General features: G+C 44.1%; 1 protein-coding gene across 2 annotated transcripts in view; it reads left to right on the top strand.

The window, feature by feature from the left end:
- LOC126198891 (transient receptor potential protein) overlaps window positions 1-12,372 on the top strand; it is a 439,251-nt gene that overhangs the window by 238,028 nt on the left and 188,851 nt on the right. For both annotated transcript variants that reach the window (XM_049935507.1, XM_049935506.1), the window contains exon 7: window positions 3,335-3,536. In XM_049935507.1, the coding sequence (XP_049791464.1) occupies window positions 3,335-3,536 (202 nt within the window). The remainder of the gene's footprint in view (window positions 1-3,334; window positions 3,537-12,372) is intronic.

Here is a 12,372-nt window from a genome sequence, read left to right on the forward strand (position 1 = left end):
AATACCTCTTTCCGATCCCAAAAAAAGGTTGTCATGACTTTACCGGCACACTGTGTTTGAATTTCCGCGGCTTTGGCGAAGAAGGATGTCGTCACTGGCGTGATTGTTGCTTGGTCTCAGGTTTAAAGTGGTATGCCCAGGTTTCGTCACCCGTGACAATTGAATCCAGAAAGTTGTCCTGTTCGGCTGCAAGGCGGTGAAGAAATGCGCGGGAAGGATCAACTCGTTGCCACATGTGATCCTCAGTCAGCATGCGTGGCACCATCTCGCGCACACCTTCCGGTAGTTCAATGTTTCCGTTAAAATTCTGTGAGCGGTGCTTCGGGAAACCTCAGGAGCCAACGTGAAGAGATCATCCAGGATGATCCGCCGATCTTCACGCATGCTTTGCTCAACCTTCAACACTGTCTCCTCAGAAACTGACGGTCTCCCGCTCCTTTGTTCGTCGTGAATTTTGGTCCGATCAGCTGCGAACTCTCTACACTACTTACGAACATTTTTGACATCCATGCACGACTCACTTCCGTCAATTGGCGATGGATTTCAATCGGCGCAGTGCCCTTTGCGTTCAAAAACCGAATAACTGCGCGCAATTCGAACTTGGCGGTAACATCGAACGGGAGCTCCATTCTCAACGGCTGCCAAGCCAAGACTGAGCGCCTCAGCGCGGCGTGCGCATGTTTACACACAGCGCGTGAAGCATTCTTCATAACAGTGTGACGAATTGCCACACATAGTTCTGTACTTACAAAAAAATAGGAGACCTTACTTTTGGGAATACCCTCGTACTGTAGCTAGGTAATTTTTATTTCAAAAATCATGTACAGTGATAGTGTCTGTAAACGCTACGCTCGTGTTTGTTCTCTTATTGTCTCGCTGTTCATACGTACCGTGAAAATGGATGATACTGCTTCATGTATCGTAGTGAAACATGCACGCGGAACACCGTCAATGGCGAGAAACAAGTTGTTGTTAATGTTTTCCAAAGATTACAGGGAAAAATCAGCTTTGACGTTTTTCGAGAAACACTATGTAATAAAAATAAAGAAAAGTATTAAATTTACATGCGTGGCGTAATCGGCAGCGTCGCAAATTGGTAATCGTGTGTGGTTGCGGGCGGCGGTTTACAGCTCGTGGTCTATAATTTTTTTTTGGCGGTCTGAGTACCTAAATCATTTAAATATGAAATTCATAAAATATATCTTAGTTAACCTATTGTTAAACACCATTTTCAAAGAAATATGCATGTCTTCTAGCGTCTAATTACCTTCCACACGGACAATTCTGGTTTTCGTCACAAATACACATTCTTATTTATCGACATTTTATAAATGATTGTTGAAGTTAAGAAAACATTACACAATTAAATTTTTTTGAGAGAAATGAAGAATCAAATATTGTTTGTTTGAATATGCACATTGTTTTGTAGGACAGATATGGTCTCACACGAACCTGAGTGGTAAGCTTCATAGAAATATGGAAAACAACAATTTTCACGGCGTCGAGCACACAGCGCTGCATTTTTACAGTCTTCGCCTTAATACTGCAGTCTGTACCCAATAGAATTGATCTGGAGTCAAGTTAAGGGACTTGTCGCGATAAATAACAAGACATTTAAGCTGCCAAACGTGCTGAAAGTAGTGCACGATGCTTCGTGACACGTCACTGGCGATCGATGGCAAAATGCAGAACAGCACGCCATAAAAGAGGAGGGGGAATATGGAATTTCTGGTGGCTTGGGATTCTGTTGAAGATCGCCTCGTTATCAACGTAGCAATACTGAATGTAATCCTCGGAGTCCGATGTGGATGGAGTTCAGAGATTACCCAACGACTGACTGTAATACCTTCAGTGGCTTCAATATTTAACTACGTGGTGAAATCCCAGCAGTGTAGCCTTAGGCCGCACGTAACTCATGCAGAAAAATTACCCTTTTCAAAATCAGGAATTTTCATCACTTGTTTTCAATCCGGTCACCTAAGAAGCGTATCGCCTGAATTTTGCCAAAAATTGTTTCTTCTGTTTAAAAATTAAATGACGTTCAAAGCTATATTGTTCTCAGCTCGTCTATTTTCACGCTTTTATTGCAGCTGTTCACATCACTGCAGATTAGTTGGATGAGTTACCTGGCCAGTGCTGTCCAAGATAAACGTGCCGGTAAAGCTGCTGCCCGTATTATCTCTGTGTCAATGCAGGTGTAACGCACAGCATAAAACGTATCATCATTATCCTACTTGTCTCTACTCGAACCTGCTTCGGTTTCGTGACACGTGAAACGAAATCCAATGGGGTTCCAGCAAAAGCGAAAGAATACATAGTGTAACGAAACTTCCTGGCAGATTAAAACTGTGTACCGGACCGAGACTCGAACTCGGGACCTTTGCCTTTCGCGGGCAACTGCTCTACCATCTGAGCTACCCAAGCACGACTCACGCCCCATCCTCACAGCTTTAATCCTGTCAGTATCTCATCTCCTACCTTCCAAGCTTTACAGAAGCTCTCCTGCGAAACTGCAGAACTAGCACTCCTGAAAGAAAGGATATTGCGGAGACATGGCTTAGCCACAGCCTGGGGGATATTTCCAGCATGAGATATCCACTCTGCAGCGGAGTGTGCGCTGATATGAAACTTCCTGGCATATTAAAACTGTGTACCGGACCGAGACTCGAACTCGGGACCTTTGCCTTTCGCGGGCAAGTGCTCTACCATCTGAGCTACCCAAGCACGACTCACGCCCGGTCCTCACAGCTTTACTTCTGCCTGTATCTCGTCTCCTACCTTCCAAACTTTACAGAAGCTCTCCTGCGAACCTGCAGAACTAGCACTCCTGAAAGAAAGGATATTGCGGAGACATGGCTTAGCCACAGCCTGGGGGATGTTTCCAGAATGAGATTTTCACTCTGCAGCGAAGTGTGCGCTGATATGAAACTTCCTGGCAGATTAAAACTTGTACCGAACCGAGACTCGAACTCGGGACCTTTGCCTTTCGCGGGCAAGTGCTCTACCATCTGAGCTACCCAAGCACGACTCACGCCCCGTCCTCACAGCTTTACTTCTGCCTGTATCTCGTCCCCTACCTTCCAGACTTTACAGAAATTCTCCTGTGAAGACAGGGCGTGAGTCGGGTAGCTCAGATGGTAGAGCACTTGCCCGCGAGTTCGAGTCTCGGTGCGGCACACAGTTTTAATCTGCCAGGAAGTTTCACATCAGCGCACACTCCGCTGCACAGTGAAAATCTCATTCTGGAAACATAGTGTAACGTTGACATGAGATTCATTCTTCTGATGAACGCCAGTGTGACAGACGCCCGGCGCCGTGTTCCGCTTGTCGGCAGGTGCGGCTGCGACGAGTGCGTGGTGTCGAGCGAGGCGGACTCGCTGCGTCACTCGCAGGCGCGCATCAACGCGTACCGCGCTCTCACCGCCAGCTCGCTGATCGCGCTCTCCTCCCGGGACCCGCTGCTCACCGCCTTCGAGCTCTCCTGGGAGGTGCGGCGCCTCTCCCGCATGGAGAACGAGTTCCGCGACGAGTACAACGTGAGTGCGCCGCCTCGCCTGCGACGCCAAGCAGCGGCATCAGCAGCCCAAACTTTCTACTGGCCTTCTTGCTGGAAACAATACTGCCACTTACAGGGAATTCTTGTCATTGTTGTTGTGGTCTTCAGTCCTGAGACTGGTTCGATGCAGCTCTCCATGCTACTCTATCCTGTGCAAGCTTCTTCATCTCCCAGTAACTACTGCAACCTTCATCCTTCTGAATCTGCTTAGTGTATTCATCTATTGGTCTCCCTCTACGATTTTTACCCTCCGCGCTGCCCTCCAGTACCAAATTGGTGATAACTTGATGCCTCAGAATATGCCCTACCAACCGATCCCTTCTCCTTGTCAAGTTGTGCCACAAACTCCTCTTCCCTCCAATTCTATTCAATACCTCACCTCATTCGTTATGTGATCTACCCATCTAATCTTCAGCATTCTTCTGTAGCACCACATTTCGAAATCTTCTATTCTCTTCTTGTCCAAACTATTTATCGTCCATGTTTCACTACCATACATGGCTACACTCCATACAAATACTTTCAGAAACTACTTCCTGACACTTAAATCTGTACTCGTTTTTAACAAATTTCTCTTCTTCAGAAACGCTTTCCTTGACATTGCCATTCTACATTTTATATCCTCTCCACTTCGACCATCATCAGTTATTTTGCTCCCAAAATAGCAAAACTCATTTACTACTTTAAGCGTCTCATTTCCTAATCTAATTCCCGCAGCATCACCCGATTTAATTCGACTATATTCCATTATCCTCGTTTTCGTTTTGCTGATGTTCATCTTATATCCTCCTTTCAAGACACTGTCCATTCCGTTCAACTGCTCTTCCAAGTCCTTTGCTGTCTCTGCCAGAATTACAATGTCATCGGCGAACCTCAAAGTTTTTATTACTTCTCCATGGATTTTAATACCTACTTCGAATTTTTCTTTTGTTTCCTTTACTGCTTGCTCAATATACACATTGAATAACATCAGGCAATGGCTCAACCTTGTCTCACTCCCTTCCCAATCACTGCTTCCCTTTCATGCCCCTCCACTCTTATAACAGCAATCTGGTTTCTGTGCAAATTGTAAATAGCCTTTCTCTCCCTGCATTTTACCTCTGCCACCTTCAGAATTTGAAAGAGAGTATTCCAGTCAACATCGTCAAAATCTTTCTCTAAGTCTACAAATGCTACAAATGTAGGTTTGCCTTTCCTTAATCTTTCTTCTAAGATAAGTCGTAAGGTCAGTATTGCCTCACGTGTTCCAACATTTCTATGGAATCCAAGCTGACCTTCCCCGAGGATCGTCTTCTACCAGTTTTTCCATTCCTCTGTAAAGAATTCGCGTTAGTATTTTGCAGCTGTGACTGATTAAACTGATAGTTCGGTAATTTTCACATCTCTCAACACCTGCGTTTTTTGGGATTGGAATTATTATATTCTTCTTGAAGTCTGAGGGAATTTCGCCTGTCTCATACATCTTGCTCACCAGATGGTAGAGTTTTGTCAGGACTGGCTCTCCCAAGGCCGTCAGTAGTTCTAATGGGATGTTGAATAGTTAACACTAATAGTTAACATTAATATAACAACGTCATTCAACTGCCTGTCCCTACAGGCTTTATGCAACCTGCAACACCTTCAAATACCACAGGTAAGACTTTTATATTTTCTCCCTCGACATGCGCAAATGACCTGGATCTTTCCGTAGGAAATTTAATGTAGTTACATTTTATATTGCTATCTATTTCCCCTAGAGGCTGTAGTTTCTGAATTATTCGAGAAAAACGTACAAAACTGATCTTTAAATGCGTTTTTCTTGAAAAACTCGAAAACTGTGGCGCCCATCGAAAACGTATCACAGTACAAAATTTAACTACATTAAACTTCCTACAAAAAGGTGCTGCTCATTTTTTTTTCTGTAAGATTAATAGACTGCACATAGCTAGCAGGAGAATAGGAACATCTTGCGGGTGCTTATTGAAGGCGTTGCAGGTTGCATAACACCCAAAGGTAAGGGCAACTGCTGAATCAACCTTTTCCTCCTTAGACTCGTCAGGCGCATTTTCTTTGGTGTTTCGGCACATAATTGCAATTTCATTTCTCTAATGTGTAGCTGAAGACAGCCCAAAAACATTTCTCATCACATCTTTCATGCTATGCCCAGTGTCGACAGATATCTGTTAACAGAACGTTAAAACACCTTAAATAAGCAGTACTGTAGCTGCCATGGCCCACGTTGACTCCTACTGCCTTGCAGCAACACTGCTCAGTTGCTACTGCAATACTTTTTTTTAAAAAAATGTTCCTGTTCATACATAACGATAAAAGGAATATAGCGCTAGACTAATTTCGGACCGCTCTATCGAATAGGCACATAAAGTTCCAGTTCATAAATCATTTTGTTTATACTTGAGAACAAACCGACCTTCTCGACGCTAGGCGTCGCATGGAAAGGCCTTATGAGTGCTATTCTTTGGAATGACTCCAGCTACAAATCGGGAAAAACTAAATTCCCAATATCTGCCGAAACGCCAGAGAAAATGTGTCTGACTAGTGCTTGGAGGGACAGCAAATTGCTTTCCAATAAGGCAGTACAAACTGTAATATGCCTATCTGGCAGCTTAAAGGGGCAACAAAAATTTGATTTTCAATTTTCCGGGTAATTATTGAATTTAAAAATTTAAAAACCTGTCATAGTCTACTGATTAAGAGGTATAATCTGATTTTAAAAATTTAAGACGTAGGGAAAGTGTTGCAGCTAGGAACTGGCTGTTTTTCTCGAGGCAGATAAATGGCATCACAGGAAATACCCGGATTTTATTCATAAAGTGTTTGAGAATGAGAGCACTAAACCAATTCCAACACACTTTACACATACTGTATAACCAATATAAGTAATCAATATAAGTAATTAATAGTAATAAGTTCGTAGCGTTTTTGTTTGCGTATTGGTATTCTCGTTGCCACAGGTTCATTTATCGACCATAATTTTTTATTTGTTCTTCACTGTTGCTATTTTAGTTTATATATTGTCATTTAGAGATACTGCCTGGAGATATAGACACTAGAAAATGAAATGCTAAGTGAAGAAATCGGAACATTTCCGACATTGTCATCTGTTTGAGTTCAATAGAGGGGCGACAGTAGCGGGGGTGACCAGAAACATTTCGGCCGCGTATGAGGATAATCCCATTGGACAGAGCACAGCAATAAAATGGTTTTCTCATTTTAAGGAAGATCGTTTTGACATTAGTGACTCTCAGCGTTCAGCAAGACCTTCGACGTCTAATGAAGATCGTTTAAACGCATTAATCCACAATGATACTCGAGACCTGGCAAGTGTGATCGACTGTGCTTTTTCCACGGTCGTGCGACATTTGCATGCAATGGGGAAGGTTCAAGAAACGGATGTATGGGTACCGCATGCTCTGAGCTAGAATCACAAAAATCGGCGAGTAGCCGCTTGCTAGTCATCAACTGGCTACTGAACAACATCGACCATTCCCATTTCGTATCGCTACGTGTGGGTGTGGTCTTTGTGGTAACATAAGGAATGTCTGAGCCCAAACAAAGTAACAACTCCCAGTAAAAAGAGGTGTGCGCATCCATAAAAGATATTGTTATGCATCTGGTGGAACAGCGACGTTATGGTGTACTACGAATTGCTTTTCCGCGATGTAACGATCACTGCTGACATTTATTGTCAACGAATGAAACGTCTTCCAGACGCAATCCGAGAACAACGACCAGGAACGCAGCGCGAACTTATGCTAGTCTACAATAACGCCCACACGCATTCTGCTAGACTGATAAAAACATTATGCAGGAGTTGGTTTGGGAACTCATTCCGCACCCACCTTATTCACCTGATATTGCACCGTCAGATTTTCACCTTTCCCGCTCTCTATAGAACAGCCTTCGGGGAACTTCATCTCCAGTTGAAAAAGCGCTGCCTCGCGGAGTGGCCTCGCGGTTAGAGGCGCCACGTCACTGACTGCGCGGCCCTTCCCGCCGGAGGTTCGAGTCCTCTCTCGGGCATAGGTGTAGGTGTTGTTCTTAGCATACGTTAGTTTAAGTAGAGTGTAAGTCTAGGGACCGATGACCTCTGCAGTTTGGTCCCTTAAGAATACACAGATCTGAACATTTTGAAAAAGCGCTCCGAACATGGCTCGACGACTTCTTCGCCTCAGAACCAGGTGATTTCTACAGCTGCCAAGTCACAAAATTACGCCCGTGTTGGAAGACTATTGTAAAACGTGAAGGAGGATATGTTACTGATGACTAAAGCCACTGTCATGTGTATTTGTTGTGTTTATTAAATGTACGGAAAACCGCTACGAACTTCTGCACCAACCCAATAATAACACTCGAGGCTCTATTACTTACTGAGCGCTATTTACGAAATTTAAATCTCCAACTTTCTCATCAGAATTCGTAAATATTTTGTTGACACCTACCTACGTAGGAAGAAATGATCACCATAATAAAATAAGAGAAATCAGAGCTCGAACGGAAAGATTTAGGTGTTCCTTTTTCCCACGCGCCATTCGAGAGTGGAATGGTAGACAAGTAGTATGAAAATGGTTCGATGAACCCTCTACATCTACATCTACATCTACATACATACTCCGCAATCCACCATACGGTGCGTGGCGGAGGGTACCTCGTACCACAACTAGCATCTTCTCTCCCTGTTCTGCCTATATGCCTCTGTACGAGCCCTAATCCCTCTTATCTTATCTTTGTGGTATCCGAGACTTGTAAGTTGGCGACAGTAAAATTGTACTGCAGTCAGCCTGAAATACTGGTTCTCTAAATTTCCTAAGTAGCGATTCACGAAAAGAGCGCCTCCTTTCATCTAGAGACTCCCACCCGAGTTCCTGAAGCATTTCCGTAACACTCGCGTGATGATCAAACCTACCAGTAACAAATCTAGCAGCCCGCCTCTGAATTGCTTCTATGTCCTCCCTCAATCCGAACTGATAGAGATCCCAAACGCTCGAGCAGTACTCAAGAATAGGTCATATTAGTGTTTTATAAGCGGTCTCCTTTACAGATGAACCACATCTTCCCAAAATTCTACCAATGAACCGAAGACTCTCCGCCTTCCCCACAACTGCTATTACATGCTTGTCCCACTTCGTATCGCACTGCAATGTTAAGCCCAAATATTTAATCGACGTGACTGTGTCAAGCGCTACACTACTAATGGAGTATTCAAACATTACAGGATTCTTTTTCCTATTCATCTGCATTAATTTACATTTATCTATATTTAGAGTTAGCTGCCATTCTTTACACCAATCACAAATCCTGTCCAAGTCATCTTGTATCCTCCTACAGTCACTCAACGACGACACCTTCCCGTACACCACAGCATCATCAGCAAACAGCCGCACATTGCTATCCACCCTATCCAAAAGATCATTTATGTAGATAGAAAACAACAGCAGACCTACCACACTTCCCTGGGGCACTGCAGATGATACCCACACCTCCGATGAACACTCACCATCGAGGCCAACGTACTGGGTTCTATTACTACTCTGCCAGGCATTTAACTGTGAATTGCAGAGTAACCATGTAGATGTAGATGTAGATGTATATAATGAATGCGTAGTTGCCAAAGTTAATTTGGGCGCGAAAAATAACTTTCGGCTCTGGTTTACGAGATTCGTAAGGTCCTAGGTAGGCAGGGTCAGAGGTTTTTTGCAGCTGCAAGTCGTGAAGCGTGCTGGTTACGTTTCAGCGAAACGTAATCGCAGTCGGCGGCAGCACCTCGCTTTGAGGAGCAGCCAGCGCAGCGCAGCGCTGAATAATTGAGGGAGGCGTGGGAGGCGCGATGGCACGCCGCGCCGAGCACGGCGACCGGCCCGCCGGCCGCTCTGCACGCCACGTCGGCTTTGGCAGGCGCGCTGCCGCGGCGCGAGGTGGGCGTCAGATAAACGCTCCGCTGAAATGCGAGCGCCGAACGGAACGCGACATCCGGCGGCCTTTCGTGCCTCTGTCCGCGTTCTTGTCAACTACGGCACTGCAAAAAATTCCTTTACATACTGAGTGACGAATAATATCGGGAATTGTGCTTACGACTGCCTCGAGTTTCCTATTAAATTCCAGGTTAATTATAGCATGGCAAAGAACCGACTAGATAATAAACAATTCTTTCCACTTACTGTACAAAAATATTAATACGACAGTGTGGTTGTAAGAAGGAAAAAAACTGTGGAAACGTGGAAGCTCTTTTTACAAGATAGACCGAGGTGACAAAAGTCATGGGACAGCGACATGCTCATGTACAGTTAGTGATAGCATCGTGTATAAAGTATAAAAGGGCATTGGATTGGCGGAGCTGCCATTTATACCCAAGTGATTCACGTGAAAAGGTTTCCACGTGATTATGGCCTCACGAAGCGTACTTAAATGCGAGATGCTTTTAATAATTTCCACAACGAAATTCTCTCTCGAAATCTGTCAGAAAACCCAAAGAGATTCTAGTCATCATAAAGCACACCAGTGGCAAAACACATTCAATACCTTCACTGCGCGATAACAACGGTGAAGTCACTGATGACAGTGCCACTAAAGCAGAGTTATTAAACACGGTTTTCCGAAAGTCCTTCACCAAAGAAGACGAAGTAAATATTCCTGAATTCTAATCACGAACAACTGCCATGATGAGTAACATAGAAGTAGATATCCTCGGTGTAACAAAGCGCCCGCATCTCGTGGTCGTGCGGTAGCGTTCTCGCTTCCCACGCCCGGGTTCCCGGGTTCGATTCCCGGCGGGGTCAGGGATTTTCTTTGCCTCGTGATGGCTGGGTGTTGTGTGATGTCCTTAGGTTAGTTAGGTTTAAGTAGTTCTAAGTTCTAGGGGACTGATGACCATAGATGTTAAGTCCCATAGTGCTCAGAGCCATTTGAACCATTTTTTGTAACAAAGCAGCTTAAATCACTTAATAACGGCAAGGCCTCCGGTCCAGATGGTATAGCAGTCAGGTTCCTCTCAGAGTATGCTGATAAAATAACTCCATATTTAGCAATTATATACAACCACTCGCTCACAGAAAGATACGTACCTAAAGACTGGAAAATTGCTCAGGTCACACCAATACCCAAAAATGGAAGTAGGAGTAATCCGCTGAATTACAGGCCTATATCACTAACGTCGATTTGCAGTAGGGTTTTATAACGTATACTGTATTCGAACATTATGAATTACCTCGAAGAAAACAATTTATTGACATATTGTCAGCTCGGATCCAGAAAATATCGTTCTTGTGAAACACAACTAGCTCTTTGTACTCATGACGTAATAAGTGCTATCGACAGGGGATGTCAAATTGATTCCATATTTTTAGATTTCCAGAAGGCTTTCGACACCGTTCCTCACAAGCATCTTCTAATCAAACTGCGTGCCTACGGAGTATCGCCTCACTTGTGCCACTGCATTCGTGATTTCCTGTCAGAAAGGTCACAGTTCGTAGTAATAGACGGAAAGTCATCGAGTAAAACAGAAGTAATATCCGGCGTCCCCCCAAGGAAGCATTATAGGCCCTCTATTGTTCCTGATCTATATTAACGACATAGGAGACAATGTCAGTAGCCGTGTAATATTGTTTCCAGATGATGCTGTCACTTACCGTCTTGTAAAGTCATCAGGTGATCAAAACGACTTGCAAAATGATTTAGATAAGATATCTGTATGGTGCGAACAGTGGCAGTTGACCCTTAATAAAGAAAAGTGCGAAGTTATTCCCATGAGTACTAAAAGAAATCAGCTAAATTTCGATTACGCGATAAGTCACACAAATCTGATGGCTCTAAATTCAACTAAATATTTAGCGATTACAATTACAAATAACCTAAATTGGAACGATCACATAGATAATATTGTGGGTAGAGAAAACCAAAGACTGCGATTCATTGGCAGAACACTTAGGTGTCTACCAAAGAGACTACTTACACTACGCTTGTCCGCCCTATTGTGCAGTACTGCTGTGCGGTGTGGGGTCCGCATCAGGTGGGACTGACGGATTGCATCGAAAAAGTACAAAGAAGGGAGCTCGTTTTGTATTATCGTGAAATAGGGGAGATAGTGTCACAGACATGATACGTGAATTGGAGTGGCAATCTTTAAAACAAAGGCGTTTTTCGTTGCGACGGGATCTTATCATGAAATTTCAATCACCATTTTTCTCCTCCGATTGCGAAAACATTCTGTTGGCACCCATCTACATAGGTAAAAATAATCAACACGATAAAATAAGAGAAATCAGGGCTCGCACGGAAAAATTTAAGTGCTCGTTTTTCCCGCGTGCTGTTCGAGAGTGTAACGGTACAGAGATAGCATGAAGGTGGTTCAGTGAACCCTCTGCCACGCACTTTATTGTGAATAGCAGAGTAATCACGTAGATGTAGATGCAGAGTTAACAGCCCTTGTACGCGGAATGGTAGTTGGAGCTAGAAGCATGGGCCATTCCATTTCTGAAATAGTTAGATAAATCAATATTCCAAAATCCACAGTGTCAAGAGTGTGCCGAGAGCACCAAATTAAATGCATGACCTCTCACTAGGGGCAACGTACCGGCCGACGGCCTTCACTTAAAGAGCGAGAGCAGCGGCATCTGCTAACAGACAAGCAATAATGTGTGAAATAACCGCAAGTAGGATAGTGCAGGTAGGACAGTGCAGAGCAATTTGGTGTTAATGGGCTTGGGAGCAGACGGCAGATCCAAATGCCTTTACTAACAGCATGACACCGCATGCACTGTTACTCCTGGGCTCGTGACCGTATCGGTTGGACCTTAGGCGACTGTAAAACCGTGAGCTGGTCA

This window comes from Schistocerca nitens, chromosome 8 (assembly GCF_023898315.1).
Source record: "Schistocerca nitens isolate TAMUIC-IGC-003100 chromosome 8, iqSchNite1.1, whole genome shotgun sequence".
Taxonomy (NCBI): domain Eukaryota; kingdom Metazoa; phylum Arthropoda; class Insecta; order Orthoptera; family Acrididae; genus Schistocerca; species Schistocerca nitens.